General features: G+C 43.4%; 1 protein-coding gene across 3 annotated transcripts in view; it reads right to left on the bottom strand.

Moving 5' to 3' along the window:
• LOC145356840 (tyrosine-protein phosphatase non-receptor type 22-like) overlaps window positions 1–13,687 on the bottom strand; it is a 101,954-nt gene extending 88,267 nt beyond the window's left edge. For all 3 annotated transcript variants that reach the window (XM_080209764.1, XM_080209765.1, XM_080209766.1), the window contains exon 1: window positions 13,491–13,687. In XM_080209764.1, the coding sequence (XP_080065890.1) occupies window positions 13,491–13,580 (90 nt within the window). In that variant the 5' untranslated portion in view covers window positions 13,581–13,687. The remainder of the gene's footprint in view (window positions 1–13,490) is intronic.
• Window positions 13,688–19,812: the final 6,125 nt, after the last annotated feature.

The raw sequence follows: 19,812 nt of genomic DNA, 5'->3' as shown, positions 1-19,812 counted from the left end.
GGTCCCTGGCACTGTGAGGCAGCACTGCTAACCACTGTGCCACCATGCTGCCCGCCTGGAAAGACTGCAGAAAAGATTACCAAGGTTGTTAGCAGAATTGAGAGTGTGTAGCTATTAGGAATGATTAGCAATCTGGGGATTCTTTCAAGGAAACCTGAGAGTGATTTGATATCTTTACTGGGGCTGATACACCGGAGCTTCCTTACAATCTAATTGCGTCTTCACAACTAATCTGCCGTCTCATTCTACTGCATTCTCCCTCCTGTCTGCTTCTAGCTTCCCCTTCAATATAACCGTGCCATCTCCAGCAGCAGCTAATTTGCAGCAGTCTTTGTGAATTTATGTTTTATGATTATTTTTGTGTTTCCTGCAGAAATGAAGAACTATTGTTTCGCGCCAAGTGCAGTCAAACCAGCAAATAAGGAACCATTGTTTTGCCAATTTCAAGATCAAAATCAAAACCACCAAACATCATTCGCCTTTCAGACTTTTCTACAAAGTGAGGAAGTTCCATTTGTTGCATTGCAATTTGTACCAATACCAGCTTTGCATTTATATAGCCCCTTTTAACACTCCCAGGTGCTTCACAAGAGCATTAGCAGATAAAATTTAACACTGAGTCACAGAAAGAAATATTAAGGCAGATAACTAAAACCATGGTCAAAGAAGCATCTTATAGGAGGATAGCGGGAGAAATAAAGAGGTGGAGACGCTGAGGAAGTGAGTTCAAGAACTTTAGGTCCAGGCAGCTGAAGGCAAGTCTGGCAATTGAGAATTAGTGAGAGGAGCAGAACTGACTGTGAAGTTACATAGAATGATAGAATCCCTATAGTGCAGAAGGAGGCCATTTGGCCCATTGAGTCTGCACCGACTACAATCCCAGCCATAACTTATTTACCCTTCTAATCCCCCTGACACTAAAGAGCAATTTACTACGGCTAATCAACCTAACCCGCACACCTCTAGACTATGGAAGGAAACTGGGGCACCTGGGGGAAACCCACATAGACACGGGGAGAATGTGCAAACTCCACACAGTCAGTGACCTGAGGCCGGAATTGAACCCGGGTCCCTGGCGCTGTGAGGCAGCAGTACTAACCACTGTGCCACCCAAGCAACAAGCAAATAGATTGGCTTCAGTTATGCATCTGTGCAGAATTGCAGCAACTGTAATTTAATTGGAAATGTGACTGCGTACACATAAGAAATAGGAGCAGAAAGATTGAAGCCAGATGGTAAAGTTTGAAACAAGGGCTGGAATTTTCCCTTCCAGCCCCCCAATGGAATCGTAGTGAGTGGGGGCAGAAACTTTGGTAAAGATACATTGAATTCAGGGGGGTTAGTTTCTGGTCTTGGGGGCGCATGAGTGGATAATCTCACCTGTGACTTTGATCTTTTCCTTGATACTAGGTTTATTCACAGAACGCATCATTATACATCTCTGCCTCCTAACTATGCACTCAGTGTCCCAGTTCACTCTCTTTATATACGCTCATTTTGAATATAACTTTAAAAAATCAGTAAGTTAAATGAAAATGACAGGCACTGTAAAAAAAAATCAAAATGTCAAAGGAAACGTAATTAGTCAAACAATAATATCATTCACGGGATGGGGATACACCCTTGCTTCTGTGGTGTCCACTGTCTGCGTGGGGTCATGGGACCTGCTTCTTGCTGCTTTATTCAAGCCCTGAATGGGACAGCAGAGAAAGCCACGCAAGCCCACTTTGTCCACCCGCTGTCATTTTGCCAAGTTTAGAGAATCCTCCGCCCATAGGCAAGCTAACATAAAAACATAAGAAATAGGAGCAGGAGTAGGCCATCTAGCCCTTCGAGCCTGCCCCGCCACTCAATAAGACCATGGCTGATCTGAAGTGGATCAGTTCCACTGACCCGCCTGCTCCCCATAACCCTTAATTCCCTTTATCGATCAGAAATCTATCTACCTGTGACTTAAACATATTCAGCAAGGTAGCCTCCACCGCTTCAATGGGCAGAGAATTCCAGAGATTCACCACCCTCTGAGAGACGAAGTTCCTCCTCAACTCTGTTCTAAACTGACCCCCACCCCACCCCGGCTTATTTTGAGACTGTGCTCTCTAGTTCTTGTTTCCTTTCTAAGCGGGAAGAATCTCTCTACCTCTACCCTATCTAGCCCCTTCGTTATCTTACGTATCTCTATAAGATCACGCCTTAGCCTTCTAAACTCCAACGAGTATAGGCCCAAGCTAAGTGAGCGGACAGAAAGGTGGCAGGTAGTTTGTAGTGCGGTGAAGTGTGAGGTTATTCACTTCGGTACTGAAAATAAAAACGCATGAAACTTGAAACTGTTGATGTTCAGAGAGATTTGGGCACACTTGCACAAGGAACACAGGGAGTTTGCACGCTGTTAAAGCAAGTGGTTAGGAAGGTAAACAGCATATTGGCCTTATTACATGGAAATTGGAGGACACGAACAGGGAAACCCTGTAAAATTTTATGGGGTTTTGATGAAACCACACCTGGAGTACTGTGCTCAGTTTTGGTCTCCAGATTTGAGGAAGGATGTAGTTCCTCAAAGTCCTAATTTGCAGTAGATGTCACCACCTTCCTGTACTGCAGTGGGACCTGGACTGTGATAGTGATACATGAGAGTGTTAGAAAAATGTTATCAATAAAGCCTCCAACACACTCCCAAGATTCACAGGAAGCCAGGTCAAACAAACACTACTGTATCTCCTGAAGCCAGCTCCACAGATCTTCAGGTAAAACTCCTAAAAAATTAGCTTTGATGGACTGGACACTGTGCCCAGATGGCGAAAACCATCTCTCCAGCAGGTCCTGTCTTCTCAAATGACCATTATCCCAGGGGAGGACAAAGAAAATACTTCAAAGGCTCTCTGAAGATCTCCTGGAAGCACTGCATTATTGGCATTAATTACTGGGAGAAACTTGCTAACAAGCATTCAAAATGGGGATCATTTGTCATCCACGACAGCATGGTGACACGATGGTTAGCATTGCTGCCTACTAACGCCAGAGATCTGGGTTCGATTCCAAGCTTGGGTCACTGTCTGTTTGGAGTTTGCACATTCTCCCCGTGTCTGTGTGGGTTTCCTCTGGGTGTTCCGGTTTTCTCCCTCAGTCCAAAGATGTGCAGGTTAGGTCGTTTGGCCCCGCTAAACTGCCCCTTAGTGTCAGGGCTAAGGCAAATGTTTATTGGGATAGGACCTGGGTAGGATTGTGGTTGGTGCAGACTCGATGGGCCAAATGGTCTCCTTCTGCACTGTATAATTCTATGAAACTGCACCGCGCTTTGAGTCACAACATCTTAATAATGAGGCAGAGAAGGAAAGAAAAGGAAACAAATTCTACACTTCAAAATCCCAATATTTCATGGGACGTTCTGCCCCATTTCTCAAATATCTGTGGGACATTAATTGGCCTGTTCAGTCACATGAGGGCGCTTTGCAGAAACCTGTGATTTCGAGAAGATGTCACCCTTGAATTGAGGGACAACCAACAATGATGATGATGACTTATATTGGAGGCAGTACAGCGAAAGATCACAAGATTGACCCCGGGGTGAGGGGGCCTTCCTAAGATGATAGGCTGAATGTTTGGGTCTACATTCTCTGGAGTTTAGAAGAAGGAGAGGTGATCTAATTGAAGTGAATAAGATGCTGAAGGGTGGATATACTGAGAAGTTGTTTCCCTTGGTTGGTGAATCTGGAACATAGGAACGAGGAATCAATGGATGTGCAGGAAGTGGATAAGAAAGTGAAGCTGATCTGAAGATTGGCCATGATCGTAATGAATGGAAGAGCAGATTCAAAAATCCACATGGCAGCCTACTGCTTCTGTTTCCTTGGATCTTACTGTGTTTTCACAGCTGATCCAGCCTCCTAACCCCATCTACCTGCCTTGGCTTCACAGCCTACCCTTGTACAGCATAAACACATCACTGAATTGTGACCTTGAATGGAGTGCTAGAGTTGGTGAGTTGAGGGAGTTTAGAAAGAGGAGCTCCTTCTCATTTCTAACCTTTTCATTCTTTATGAATTGGTTCTTGCTCTACTGTAAGGGAAGAAGCTAACTGTTTGGTGAGGGTGTAAGGTCCATATGGGCGGCATGGCTGCACAGTGGTTAGCACTGCTGCCTCACAGTGCCAAGGACCCTGGTTCAATTCTGGCCTCAGGTTACTGTCCCTGTGGAGTTTGCATGTTCACCCCATGACTGCGTGGGTTTCCTCTGGGTGCTCCAGTTTCCTCCCACAGTCCAAAGATGCGTGGGTTAGGTGGATTGGTCATGCTAAATTGCCCCGAAATGTCAATGGGAATAACTAGGGTAAATGCATGGGGTTATGGGGATAGGGCTTGAGTGGGATTGTGGGTGGTGCAGGCTCGATGGGCCAAATGGCCTCCTTCTACACTAAGATTGTATGATTCCATTCTATTCTTAAGGATTAAAATAGCACAGGAATTTGTGGTAGGATTAAGAAAATATATAAAAGAAAATAAATGATTCAATTAAATGATTAAAACACGAAAGAATGGCAGGATAAGACCATAAGATGTAGGAACAGGAATAGGCCATCTGGCCCCTCAATTCTGCTCCGCCATTCAATAAGATCATGGCTGATCTTTTTGTGGACTCAGCTCCACTTACCCGCCCTCTCACCATATCCCTTAATTCCTTTACTGTTCAAAAATGCATCTATCCTTGCCTTAAAAACATTCAATGAGGCCCCAACTGCTTCACTGGGCAGGGAATTCCACAGATTCACAACCCTTTGTGTGAAAAAGTTCCTCCTCAACTCAGTCCTAAATCTGCTTCCCCTTATTTTGAGGCTACGCCCCCAGTTCTAATTTCACCCACCAGTGGAAACAACTTCCCTGCTTCTATCTTATCTATTCCTTTCATAATCTTATATGTTTCTAAAGGGTCTCCCCTCGTTCTTGTGATTCCAAAGAGTATAGCCCCAGTCTACTCAGTCTCTCCTCATAAACCAACCCTCTCAACTCTGGAATCAATCTAGTGAATCTCCTCTGCCGCCCCCTCCAGTGCCAGTATATCCTTTCTCAAATAAGGAGACTATAGGTGGTGTGCTAAGGTTGCAGCATGTGGGAGCTCCTGGGTAACATTGTGATCCACGGCAAATACCTCTGCTGTAAGTGTCTGTGGCTTGAGGAACTTTGGCTGAGAGTGATTGAGCTGGAGGTTGAGCTGCAGACACGCGACATGTCAGAGAGGGAGAGAGTTACCTGGACACTGTTTCAGGATGTGGTCACATACCTTAGGGTAGGGTTTTCTGGGTTAGGAAGTGATCAGGGACAGGGGGTGTGTGACTGCAGCTGAGGCAGGTAAGAGGAGCCAGAAGGCAGGAGTATTAGCCTCTGTAATTGTCCAACGGGTTTGAGGTTCTTTCAGCTAGTTAGAATGAGAATGGGGGCTGCGGGGTGGATGAGCTAACTGACCACGACACCATGGTCCAGAAGGCCATTCAAGTGGGGGAAAGCAGAAAAGAGTGTAGTGGTCGTAGGAGAGAGGATGGTGAGGGGGATTGACACTGTTATCTGTAGCATGAAGCGAGAGTGTTGTACTAAGGCTGTGTTTCCTGTCCAGTACCAGAGTTTGAGACATTTCTTCAGGGTGCAGAGGAATTTATCTAATCTGGGAAATGATAAACAGGCCATGACAGGAAGGAACAGAGTGCACAAATTTAAGAGTAAATCAGCAGATAAGGTTAGAAGTTAGTAAAACAATTAAAAAAAATGTAAAGGCTTTGTATCTAAATACACATAGCATGCGAAACAAAACAGACAAACTGATGATACAGTAGAGATTAATGAGTGCAATCTGATAGCAATTGCAGAGATATGGCTACAGGATGACACAGATTGGGACCTGAATGTTGAAAGGTATCTGATGTTTAGGAAGAACAGGAAGCTAGGAAAAGATGGAAGGATGGTTTTGTTAATTAGTGATGGTGTTAGCACATTAGAGGGGGATGACTGTATGTAGAAGTGGTTTGGATTGGGATGAGAAATAATAACGGCAAGAATTTAGGTTCTTGATCAATAAGGAGGCAGTCAGGGGTTATGGGGAAAAGGCAGGAGAATGGGGATGAGAAAAAAATCAGCCATGATTGAATGGCGGAGCATACTCGATGGGCCGAGTGGCCTAATTCTACTCCTGTGTCTTATGGTCTAAGAAATCACTTGTGGGAGTGATCTAGATTCCCCCTAATTGTAACCACTGAGTTGGACAGGGTAAAAATGATATTGGGAGCATGTCAGAAAGGTATGGCATTAATCACAGGCGCTTGCATCTACATATAGACTTGAAAAATCGGGCAACAGAGAAAACTCAGCTGAAGAGTTTATGAAATGTTTTAAGGATCATTTTCTTAGAGCAGCACATTTTGGAGACAACTGAGGAGCAGGCTATACTCTGATATTGTGTAATGAGATAGGATTAATTGATAACTCATAGTGAAGGCATTCCAAGGTAGCAGTGATCCTAATATCATTGAATTTTACTTTCAGTTTGAGAGACAGAAGAGTGCAGCTAAGCCTAATATTTTCTTTGTCATTCCCTGGAATATTGACCATTCGAGAATTGAGAAAACAGGACCTGCAGGAGAAGAATCCCCACAGTGCAGAAGGTCATTCGGCCCATCGAGTCTGCACCGACCACAATCCCACCCAGATCCCTCTTCCTGTAAACCCACACATTTACCCTGCTAATCCATCGACACTAGGGTCAATTTAGCATGGCCAATCAACCTAACCTGCACATCTTTGGACTGTGGCAGAAAACTGGAGCACCCCAGAGTAAACCTACGCAGACACAAGGAGAACATGCAAACTCCACACAGATAATGATCCGAGGCCAGAATTGAACCCAGGTCCCTGGCACTGTGAGGCTGCAGTCCTAACCACTATGCCACCGTTTTCGACCATTTGGATACACTGTTCATTCATAGAGTCACAGAGGTTTACAGCATGGAAACAGGCACTTTGGCCCAACTTGTCCATGCCACCATCTGTCAAAACTGATTTTTCAGGAGTTTTATCTAAAGACCTGTGGAGCTGGCTTCAAGAGATACATAGTATTTGCTCGCCGTGGCTCCCATTGAATCTTGGGGATGTGATGGAGGCATTGCTGATAACATTTCTCTAGCACTCTTACATAATCACTGACACAGACCGGTCTCACTGCAGTACAGGAGGGTAGTGACAACTACTGTACATTAGGGCTTTGAGGAACTATATCCTTCCCTAAATCTGGAGACCAAAGCTGAGCACAGTACTCCAGGTGTGGTTTCATCAAAACCCTGTAAAATTTTAGCAAGGCTTCCCTATATATGTAAACTTGAATAACGGTAATTACAAGGGCAAGAAAACAGAGCCAGCTAAAGTGAACTGGTCAAAGAGATTATGGGACGGGTTAATAGAAATGCAGTGGTGGATATTTAAAGAGATATTTCAGAATACACAGAATAGACACATTCCAAAGAGAAAGAAAAATTCCAAGGACTCATCATCTATGGTTAACCAAAACTAGTTAAAGCCCACATCAAAGTTAAAATACAGGCATATTTTTGCACAAAGATGGGTGGCAAGTCAGAAGATTGGGCAGAATATAAAAAACAACAAAGAAAGATTAATAAGGAAGGAAACATTAGAGTATGAGGAAAGCTAGCTAGAAACATAAAGATAGAGAAATATTTAAATAAGAGAAGAGTTAAAAAAGAGAGAGTTGATCCTATAGTAAATGAGTCTGGGGAATTGATAATGGCAAACAAGGAGATGACAGATGAATTAAACTGGTATTTTCAACGGCCTTCGCTATAGAGGATACAAATAACCTCCCAGAAATAGCTGTAAATCGGGAAATGGAAGGAAGTGAGGGAGGAACTCAGGAAAATTACAGGGGAGTGGTACTGAGTGAATTTTTGAGGCCGTGGGCTGACAAATTCCCGGGTCAACTTCATCCTATGATCTAAAATGAAGTGGCCAGTGAGACAGTTGATGTATTAGTTTTAATTTTCCAAAACTCTCTAGATTCAAGGAAAATTCCATTTGTTTGGAAAATAACAAATGCAACTCCTTTATTCAAAAAAGGGAGGAAGACAGAAAATGGGAAACTACAGACCAATTAACTTAACATCTGTCAGAGGGAAAAGTTAAGAAGCTATTATTAATGATGTTATAGCATGGCACTTAGAAAAATTCAAGGCAATCAGGTAGAGTCCACATGGTTTTGTGAAAGGCAAATCATGTTTAACTAATTTATTGGAGATCTTTGTGGGATTCACAAGTGTTGTGGATAAAGTGTTGTACATTAACTTCCCGAAAATACTTGATGAGATACCATGTCAAAGGTTATTACAGAAAATAAAAGCTCTTGGTGTAGGGGGTAATACATTGGCATGCATTGAAGATTGGCTAGCTAATAGGAAACAGAGAGTACACATAAATGGGTATTTTTCTGGTTGGCAGGATGTAACTAGTGGTGTGCCACAGGGATCATTGCTGAAGCCTCAACTCTTTACAATTTATATAAATAACTTGGATGAAGGGATTAAAGGGATGGTTGCTGATGACTCAATGATAGATGGGAAAGTAAGTTGTGAAGAGGACATAAGATGGCTAGAAAGGGATATAGATAGTTTAAATGAGTGGACAAACATCTGGCAAGTGGATTACATAGCAGGCAAATGTGAAATGATCCATTTTGGCGTAAAGAATGAAAAAAAAGCTTATTATAGAATCACTACAGGACAGAAGGAGGCCATTTGGCCCATCAAGTCTCACTGACCACAATCCCATCCAGGCCCTATTGCCACAATCCCACACATTTACCCCACTAATCCATATAGCCTATACATCCTGGGACACTAAGGCTAATTTAGCATGGCCACTCCACCTAACCCGCACATCTTTGGACTGTGGGGGGAAACTGGAGCACTCGGAGGAAGCCCACACAGACACGGGGAGAAGGTGCAAGCTCCACATAGACAGTGACCCAAGCCAGGAATCGAACCCGGGAACTGTGAGACAGCAATGCTAACCACAATATCACCATGCCGTACAATCAGATCAACCATGTTCTCATAGAATGGGGAAAACAGCTTCAAGGGGCTGAGTGGCCTATTCCTGCTCCGAGTTCACATGTTCATGTATTATCAATCTCTGATTTAAAATCATTAATTGAGCATCTATTGCTTCTTATGGATAAATGTTGTATATTTCTAACAATCTTTGCCTGAAGACGTGCTTTGCAGAATTGTCTGATTTGAACATAATGTCCCTTGGTACTACACACACCCGTCAGCAGAAACTTTCTCTCTATCTACCCTATTATTGTAGGGCCAGGTAATACGAGATGAGGTAGTTTTGAATCACAATGGTGATTTGTTAAACACTAGCAGCAAAGCAATATATACAAGCTCAGCTCAGATGCAGTTCCTGTCCCTTTGATTCCTTTGCTTGCAACTTGGGTCTCTTCTCGACGAACCTATACTCTACCGTGCCACAGGCCATGAAGCGGAGACAGTAGTGACTTTTAAGGGGCATCTTGACAAGTACATGAATGAGACGGGAATAGAGGGATATGGTCCCCGGAAACATAGGGGGTTTTAGTTAAGTCAGGCAGCACGGTCAGTGCAGGCTTGGCGGGTCACAGGGCCTGTTCCTGTGCTGTAATTCTCTTTTCTTTAGGTTCTGGATTGGTCATGTGACCCATGACCAATTGCCCCTTAAAGGGGTCACACTATCACACCTACCAATTCCTATTAAAACCCTAAAAACTGCAATTACAATTACCCCCTAAACCTCCATACTACTCCTGGGAATACAATCTCTCCCTATAACTGGAGCCCCAGTAAACCTTCTGGCGAATCAATATCCCTTCCAAGTACGGTGGAAGGTGATTCAATAGTAATTTTTCAAAGCTGAACTGGATAAATACAGTATTATTAGCAGTACGGGGAAAGAACAGGGGAGTGGGTTGAAATGATCATTGAATCTACAGCGCAGAAGGAAGCAATTTGGCCCATCGAGTCTGCATAGAACATAACCCCACCCAGGCTCTATTCCTGTAATCTCTCATATTCACACAACTAATCCCCTTGATACTAAGGCTAATTTATCATGGCCAATCAACCTAACCTGCACATCTTTGGACTGTGGGAGGAAATTGGAGCACCCGGAGGAAACCCATGCAGACACAGGGAGAACGTGCAAACTCCACACTGACAGTGATCCAAGCTGGGAATCAAACGTAGGTCTCTGACACTGTGATTGGCTCTTTGAAAGAGCTAGCACTTGCACAATAGGCCAAATGGTCTTGTCTGCTTTATCAGCATGAGCTATTCAGTAGTATTATACACACACACACACACACACACACACACACACACACACACAAGACTGCAAGAGATATTTTCATGAGTCTGGATTCTCTACATTCTTAGCCAGATTACATGACTCATCTAGATCGTCTGTTAGCTCCTGTAGCCTAGATATCCGTTTTGAACCACCCTCCATTATATGGAACAGTGGTCTGTAAGCAGTCACACACTACAAAAGCACTAAAAATAAACCAGTAACCTATCTTCAAAACTGTCTTCAAACCCCTTTCAGGTGGTTGGAGAACACTATGGAGAGACACAATTATATTAAGACAAAAGTCCTGATTAAAAAAAGGTTTGGACCAACGTTGACCAAAATTTCACATTATCTTTACATTTTAGAGGAGGATTGTTGCAAAGGTTAACTCCAAAGATCGAGTTTTCAGACTTTTTTCTCTGTGGAAGCACCTCAAAAAAATGACAATGATTGACACATGAGATTTAAGAATAGGCCATATGGCCCCTCTAACCTGCTCTGCCATTTGATAAGATGGAAGTAAATGTAACTGGATTGATTGGTAAGTTTGCAGATGACACAAAGGTTGGTGGATTTGCGGATCGCAATGAAGACCATCAGAGAATACAGCAGGATATAGATCGGTTGGAGACTTGGGCAGAGAGATGGCAGATGGAGTTTAATCTGGACAAGTGTGAGGTAATACATTTTGGAAGATCTAATACAGTTTAGGAAATATGCTATCAATGGCAGAACCCTTGACAGTATTGATAGGCAGAGAGATCTGGGTGTACAGATGAAAGTGAAAATGGCAACGCAGGTGGATAAAGTAGTCAAGAAGGCATATGGCATGCTTGCCTTCATTGGTCAGGGAATTAGAACATAGAACATAACAGCGCAGAACAGGCCCTTCGGCCCACGATGTTGCGCCGACCGGTTAAAAAACAATGACCCACTAACCTAAACCAATCCCTTTTCGTCCATAAACCTATCCACGGATCTCTTAAATGCCCCCAAACTAGGCGCATTTACAACTGCAGCTGGCAGGGCATTCCAATCCCTCACCACCCTCTGGGTAAAGAACCTACCCCTGACATCCGTCCTATAACTACCCCCCCCTTAATTTAAAGCCATGCCCCCTCGTGCTAGCTTTCTCCATCCGAGGAAAAAGGCTATCACTGTCCACCCTATCTAAACCTCTAATCATCTTATATGTTTCAATAAGATAATTGAGTTTAAAAATTGGAAAATCATGTTGCAGCTTTATAGAACCTTAGTTAGGCCGCACTTGGAATATAATAACTCTGGTCGCCACACTACCAGAAGGATGTGGAGGCTTCGGAGAGGGTAAGAAAAGAATCACAAGGGTGTTGGCTGGTATGGAGGGCATTAGCTATGAGGAGAGTTTGGAGAAACTTGGTTTGTTCTCATTGGAATGACAGAGGTTGAGGGGCAACCTGATAGAAATCTACAAGATTATGAGGGGCATGAACAGAATGGATAGTCAGAAGCCTTTCCCCAGAGCTGAAGAGTCAATTACTAGGGGGCATAGGTTTAAGGTGCAAGGGGGCAAGATTTAAAGGAGATTTATGAGGCAAGTTTTTTTACCCAGAGGGTGGTGGGTGCCTGGAACTCACTGCCAGGGGAGATAGTGGAAGCAGATAGGATAGCGACTTTTAAGGGTCATCTAGATAAATACATGAATAGGATGGAAATAGGAGGATATGGTCCTCGGAAGGGTAGGGGGTTTTAGTTAAGTCGGGCAGCATGGTCGGTGCAGGCTTGGAGGGCTGAAGGGCCTGTTCCTGTGCTGTAATTTTCTTTGTTCTTTATCATTGCTGATCTGACTGTGGCCTCAACTCCGCTCTCCTGCCTGTCCCCCCAACTCTCGACTCCCTTTCCAATCAAAACTCTGTACAACTCAGCCTTGAATATATTTAATGACCCAGCCTCCACTGCTGTCCGTGGAAGAGAATTCCACAGGCTATCAACCTGAGAGGAAAATATTCCCCTTATCTCAGTCTGAAATGGGAAACCCCTCATTTTTAAAATGGGTTCCCTGGTTGAAGACTGTCCCACAAGGGGAAACTTCTCAGCATTCACTCACAATCACCTCACTATCCTGTATCTTTCAATAAGATCACCTCTCATTCTTCTAAATTCCAAACTGTTCACCCTTTGATTTGATTCATTATTGTCACATGTATTAACACACAGTGAAAAGTATTGTTTCTTGTGCACGATACAGACAAAGCATACCGTTCACAGAGAACAAAACGAGAAAGTGCAGAATGTAGTGTTAAAGTCATAGCTAGGGTGGTGGGAAAGATCAACTTAATGCGAGGTACAAATATTGCATTAAAGCATCGTTAGAGAGTTTAAAAGAATTAGAATAAAGTTTTAGAAGCAGTGAACGAGAATGAAAGATAGAATTAGAAGATATGCTGGCCACAGCTTGCAACAAGTTGCCTCACTCGAGCGCCATCTTTTTTCCACATAACCCGGTTGTCCCAGAAACCAGTTGAGTGAACATTCTCTGAGCTGCTTCCATTGAAGTCATATCCTTCCTTAAGGTGACTAAAACTGTACACGGTACTCCAGGTGCCTCACTAAGGTCTGGCACATACTCACAAAGATTCCCTGTGTATACAGACACACTCCCTGACCCACAGCTGTTATTGACACTCTGAGGTAACCCTCCAGTTATTGAGATTCTTTCAGAGCACTCACGTCTCTTTTCCCTAGAAAAACTGACTCAATCGACTGGGCCACCAATCCAAACATCTACAGGACAGGTCATCAAGTGGGACTGACTCCACAGAGTCAGCCAGCATGAAATAAATGGGCTGAATGGCCTCATCCTCTGCCGGAATGACCCACTGCAGACGAACTTTTCTTATTTTTTTTGATGCTGCAGGAGTTTTATTCCTCTGTCAGACATTCAGAGAGGGGGAAAAAGACCTTCTGATGATTGAAGGCACAGGAGGATCCCAGGTTCAGATCTCTCACTGGATGGGAAAGCAGTTCCTCTGTCCACCCCTTCCAGCCTTCTTACCTTAACTTCCAGTCAGCCCGGCACTTGTTGCGTGCGCTGTGCCGGCTGCCTCCAGAAACTCTTTCGGAGAGTAGACTTACCAGGAACTCCCCTGCAATGCTCTCCTCGCTGCTGCTCCTCTTGTGCTGGACCTGCCTGAGGAACCTCACCAGGATGGAACTCTGATCCATGCTGAGAGCTGGGAATCGGCTGCCAGATCCGGACAGCTGCTACAGGACATGACAAAGGCTGAGCCCTCAACTGGCCAGAAGGGCAGGACTCTACGCTGCATGTCTGCGGTTTGAACAAAAGCAAGAGGGAAATAATCAGTCACTGTTACTGTGGTCAGAGAGAGGGGAACATAGATAGACTCTCCATGGGTCCTAGTGCCGCCTGTCTCTGTCAGCAGGGGGGGAGATTTAAAGGGGTATTGTTGAAATTTTAAAAAAAAAGTTTGGCAAACGCATTTTGTAATAGTTCATAGAATCGTAGAAACCCTTTTAAAGTTTATTTATTAGTCACAAGTAGCCTTACATTAACACCGCAATGAAGTTACTGTGAAATTCCCCTAGTTGCCTCACATGTTTGGGTCAATGCACCTAACCAGCACGTCTTTCAGACTGTGGGAGGAAACCAGAGCACCCGGAGGAAACCCATGCAGACACAGGGAGAATGTGCAGACTCCATACAAACAGTGACCCAAGCCAGGAATCGAATCCAGGTCCCTGGCGCTGTGAAGCAGCAATGCTAACCACCGCGCTACTGTACCACCCCGACGGTACAAAAGGAGGCTATTCAGCCGCTCGAGATTGCACTGACCACAATCTCACCCAGGCCATATTCCCGTAACCCCTCATATTTATCCTGCTAATGCCCTGAGACTCAGGTCAATTTAGCATGGTTGGTCAAACTAACCCACACATCTTTGGACTGTGGGAGGAAACTGGAGAACTCGGAGGAAAACCACGCAAACACGGGGCAAACATCCAAACTCCAAACTCTCAGTGACCCAAGGCCGGAATTGAACCCGGGTCCCTGGCGCTGTGAGGCATCAATGCTAACCACTGTGCCATCTTTAAATGTAATTCTTACCATGCGCTCTAACCCTGCCTCGCTGAAAGACCCTAGGACTGGAATTCAAGTTTGGCACTGGAGTGAAGTAGCTGGCGGCCAATTGTCCGCCCATTGTAACCCTGCCCTTTGGCACTTTCTTGACAATGGATTGTCTCACTCAGCCATTTCAGAGGGTCATTAAGAGTCAACCACATTACTGTGAGTCTGGAGTCACACATAGGCCAGACCAGATAAAGATGGCAGATTTTCTTCCCTGAAGGACATTAGTGAACCAGGTGAGTCTTTACAAGTGACTAGTTACATGGTCACTATTACTGAAACTAGGTTTTTATTCTGGATTTTACTTAATTGGATTTAAATTCCCCTCCTGTTACAGTCAGAACTCATTTCTGGGACCTCCGGAATTCTAGTCCAGCTACATAACTATTCTGCTATGTCACCAATTCTTTATCTCCTCAATATGTTCCTGATCTCTGAGACTCTCTGAACAGTATTTGGGTCTTAGGTTTTTCTGTGGCTTTGCTGTGCAAAGATTTTCATTCCTAATTGAGAGATGCAGAGTAATGAGGGATGTAATGAGCTGTAACACAACTCGCTGCTTTCATCCAACATGTTTGGGATGCTTCAAATCATCTATTAGTTATTGACTGTGCAATGTGTGCAGTACGGTGGCACAATGGTTAGCACTGCTGCCTCACAGCGCCGGTGACCCTGGTTCAATTCCAGCCTCTGGTCACTGTCTGTTTGGAGTTTGCATGTTCTCCCCATGTCTGTGTGGGTTTCCTCCCACAGTCTGAAAGACACGCTGGTTAGGTAGATTGGCCACACTAAATTGCCCCTTAGTGTTAGGAGACTAGCTAGGGTAAACGCATGGGGTTATGGGAATTGGGCCTGAGTGGGATTGTGGTTGGCGCAGACCCGATGGACTGAATGGCGTCCTTCTACACTGTAACAATTCTATGATTCTATGGGATTTTACACATTGACGCATTGATCAGAGTAGGAATCCTCAACTCTCAAAATTGAGCATAGGAGCAGGCCATTCGGCCTCTCAAGTTTGTTCCATATGCTCCATCTTGTAAAGGAAGTTTAAACAGCTTGTTAACCAGTTTGTCCTTGCTTTTATTGGGTCAGGTGGATAGTTTTATCATTTTTGTGCTAATGTCTAATGGAAAGCTGTGGTTTGAGAATGCAGCTCACCGCTACTTTCTTGAGGGTGATTAAGGATCTTTAACAACTCCATGAAAAACAACAAAAATATTGTCAGCTTGAGTCAGTGGAAGGTTCTCTCTCATTAAAGTCAGGAGATTGTGGAGTCCTGGCCCACTCCAGAAACTTCAACCCATCATCCATGCTGATGCCACCTCCTAATACCACTGTCCAACGTGCTACCTTTCAGAAGAAAAGTTAAATTGATGTCTTGTCTATCTGTTCATGTGGAACTCATGACACTTGAAGAAGAACATAGAACAGCACAGCACAGGAACAGGCCATTCGGCCCATGATGTTGTGTTGAACATGATGCCAAGTTAAACGAACCTTTTCTGCCTGTCCTAGGTCCATATCCCTCTATTCCTTACATTTCACGTGCTTATCTAAAAGCTCCTTAAATGCCCCTATCGTATCCACCACCCTGGCAGCATGTTCCAGACACCCTGTATGTAAAAAAACTTGCCCCTCACATCCCTTCTGAACTTTCCCCCTCTCACCTGAAATACGTGCCCCCTAGTATTAGACATTTCAACTCTATCTTTAGTTCTATAAACTTCCATCAGGTCTCCCCTCAGCCTCTGCTGCTCCAGGGAAAATAAACTGAGGTTATCCAGCCTCTCCTTATAGCTCATACAGAAGAATTATTCCCGATTTCCTGATCAGCACTTATCATTCATCCAAATCAGATGGACTGGCCGTTAATTTCACCGTTATTTGCCATACTCCGGTTGACAGGGGGATTTCTCGATAATATGAAAGCAGCAAAATCAATGTTTTCTTTAATTGCAATTTCTTTCTGAGGAACCAACACCCTAATTTCAGAGATTCCCACAAAGTGTTCTTAATCTGTATCACAGTGAATCCTTTTGTTTGTTTTAAAGGCAAGGATAGATACATTTTTGAACAGTAAAGGAATTAAGGGTTATGGTGAGTGGGTGGGTAAGTGGAGCTGAGTCCACAAGAAGATCAGCCATGATCTTACTGAATGGCGGAGCAGGCTCGAGGGATCTAGTTCTTACGCTAACTATTTGATTGGTCAAATATGTAAAAGATAAAGTCACCAGAATCCCAGATGACCATAAGTTGCTGACTGGTGGTGATTTAATGGTGGCACAGTGGTTAGCACTGCTGCCTCACAGTGCCAGGGATCCAGGTTCAATTCCTGGCTTGGGTCACTTTGTGTGGAGTTTGCACATTCTCCCCATGTCTGCATGGGTTTCCTTCGGGTGCTCCAGTTTCCTCCCACTGTCCAAAAAGTATGTAGGTTAGGTGCATTGACCATGCTAACTTCATTATCAGTACACCCAAACAGGCACCGGAGTGTGGTGGCTAAGGGATTGTCACAGTAACTTTGTTGCAGTGTTAATCTAAGCCTACTTGTGACACTAATAAATAAACTTTTGCCTTGATTCCTTTCTGGAGGAAATTTTACAGCTTATCAAGAAACAGTGGAATGAGTAACCACAGAGAACCTGGCATGTATCTGGTTTGTTTACTTAGAGATGCACACACTGGCAGTATTCACCCCTCAGACAACATGGGCAGGAACAGTTTGTCTGGGCATTCACTCATTTTGTGTTTGTGACTTCTCGCTCCTGTGGTTGATGTGGACGCCCGATGCAACCAGGAACAGGCTGAAGAGAGAGGCTGAGGGGGTGACCTGACCGGGGGTCCTTAAAAGTTGTGACGGGGTTGGAGCAGGTCAATATTGGGATGAAAATTAGGTGCCATAAATATAAGAGAGCAAGCAACAAATCAACCAGGGAATTCAGGAGAAATGGGGAAGTCTCCACCCCAGGGAGCAGGTAAGATGAATAGTATTGATGCATTTAAAGCTAGTTACATAAATGGATGAAGGAGAAGGGAACAGAAATTCCTTAAATTTAATATCTTATGCTATTACAGCAATGTTGATGGTGGGAGATGGGGGGATAGGAGGAGAGTTGTTAAAACATGCCGTCCACTATTGACCAGTTAGCTTGATGCTGAATTCTAATGTGTGCAACACCACCATCTAGTGGCTGAGAGATCACATCAGACTGGGTTTTGCAGAAGTGACGGTGATGTGGACAGTGCTCTCTCTCTCTCTCCCCAATATTAATGTTGAAATCAGACTTGTGGCAACTGCACATGAATGTGGAAACACAGAAGTTGCTGTCTGAGATGCCCTGTTATTTCAGAAGCTACACGCTAACAATATCTCGCTGAGAAACTCACTAGGGAACAACATTATTGTATTTAGCAATATGCACTAAACTCACCTGAAAAGTTTGTGTTTGTCTCCATAAGCAGCCGTTCAATGGAACGGTACACTGTCACTTACAGGTAGAAAACTGAGATTGTCTTGGAGGTGACACACTGACAGTTGGTTTTAAAGGAATATTTTAATAAAACAAGCAACGCAATAAGGTCTAATATAAATATTGCTTAACTTTCCAGAGCTTTCATAGTATAAATATCAGATAAGAAACTACCCCAACATTAGACAATTATAAAATACACACTCACTCACACTCGCGCACACACACTCACTCACACTCGCGCACACACACTCACTCACAGACACACACTCACTCACAGACACAATCACTCACACTCACACACACACACACACACACACTCTCACACATTCACACACACATTTACTCACAATCACTCACTCTCACACACACACACACTCACATACACAATCAATCACGCACACACACACACACACATAAACACACACACACTCAGGCAATCATGAATGCCAACACACAGTCATGTACACATATTTCACATATTCACACATTCAGATGCACATTAAGACACACACACACACACACACACACACACACGTATGCATGGTCGTACGTGGAGGCACACACGCACTTAGATACGTATTAAGTCACACACACACACACAATCACATTGAAAATTAATCTTTAGATTGTGGAATCTCATTCCTTTGGAATTTATTTGTTACTGCTGTAAAGAGAGACACATTGCCAAATGCAAAAATGTCAAATTTCAAATATTCACAACAATGTATACTATAGGGAATTGTTGTGATGGGATGGAATTTGATATTTATACGGTCAGCCTGATCAGTGCAAATAAAATGCTTCAGTAACATGTCTCTTCTTTTTCTGTAATATTCAAATTTTTCCACCAAGCAACAACTTAAATGTTGTTGGAAATTTAAAGTAAGAAAAATTTTAAAAAATCTTCTTTGACTTTTTCTTTTTGTCTCTTTTCTCTCTATTTTAATCCAAACTTTCCTTCCTTCTCTTGGGTTTAATCACCAAATAATAATTTCAGCTGAAAATTCAGAAGCAGTTTCCTGAGCGAATTAGAAAGAAAATATTTAATGAATATCTTTGCAATGACTCCTTCATTGAGTTCCGGTTTAATTAGAGGAACAACCAACTGTAGTGAAGATTTCTATTTTACCATTTTTGTTTTTTGCCACTTTCCTATCTTAGGGATCAAAACTTTGCCTTCAATCTGTGTAACTCCCCTCACACAACAGTAAGTAATCATGAGTAAATGATTGCAGACAAGAGGACTGGATATCAGCTTTAAAAAAATGAAATAAGTTGATAGATTTGCACATCACCATGAATGCCACCTGTAACGTTAGTGTACCTTTAAGAGATTTTTTTAAAATCATGATTTCTGCAGCTGTCACAACTTCAGTGATGTCCTGACTGGAGATGTCCTTTTATTGCTACTTAAGTGGCTTAAATGGGGTTCTTGGTGTTTACTTTGGGATTAAAGTTTTACAATCCTGCACTGTTAAGAGGACAGTCACATGTTTTTGGACAGTTCTTTTCCCAGTAAGTTCAAGGTTTCATTTTGTGTTTGGTTGCAGTTAGAGTTGAGCTTTAGAAGAGACAGCAAGCTAAAAAGAAATGTTTTCCCTCTCTCCCTGTTGTTTTGGAAACTCTGCTGGTTTCTGAGAGAAAAGTCTTACCTTCCCGTAGTAAAGATTCTGCAGTTGATAGCTTGACCAGAGAGTCTCTCCCTGGAGTTCTGAGAAGCTGTTTTGACTTTAATTTTTTCTGAGTGAATCCAGATGAACGGTTTTGGTTTTGATGAGATATATTTGTTAAAGGTTATATATTTTAGCGGTTGTTCTGTTTCTTGTTTATAATT

This window comes from Carcharhinus amblyrhynchos, chromosome 22 (assembly GCF_965287045.1).
Source record: "Carcharhinus amblyrhynchos chromosome 22, sCarAmb.v2.hapA, whole genome shotgun sequence".
NCBI classification, from domain to species: domain Eukaryota; kingdom Metazoa; phylum Chordata; class Chondrichthyes; order Carcharhiniformes; family Carcharhinidae; genus Carcharhinus; species Carcharhinus amblyrhynchos.
Note: the sequence above shows the minus strand (reverse complement) of the source record. Positions and strands in the feature narration are given on the sequence as shown.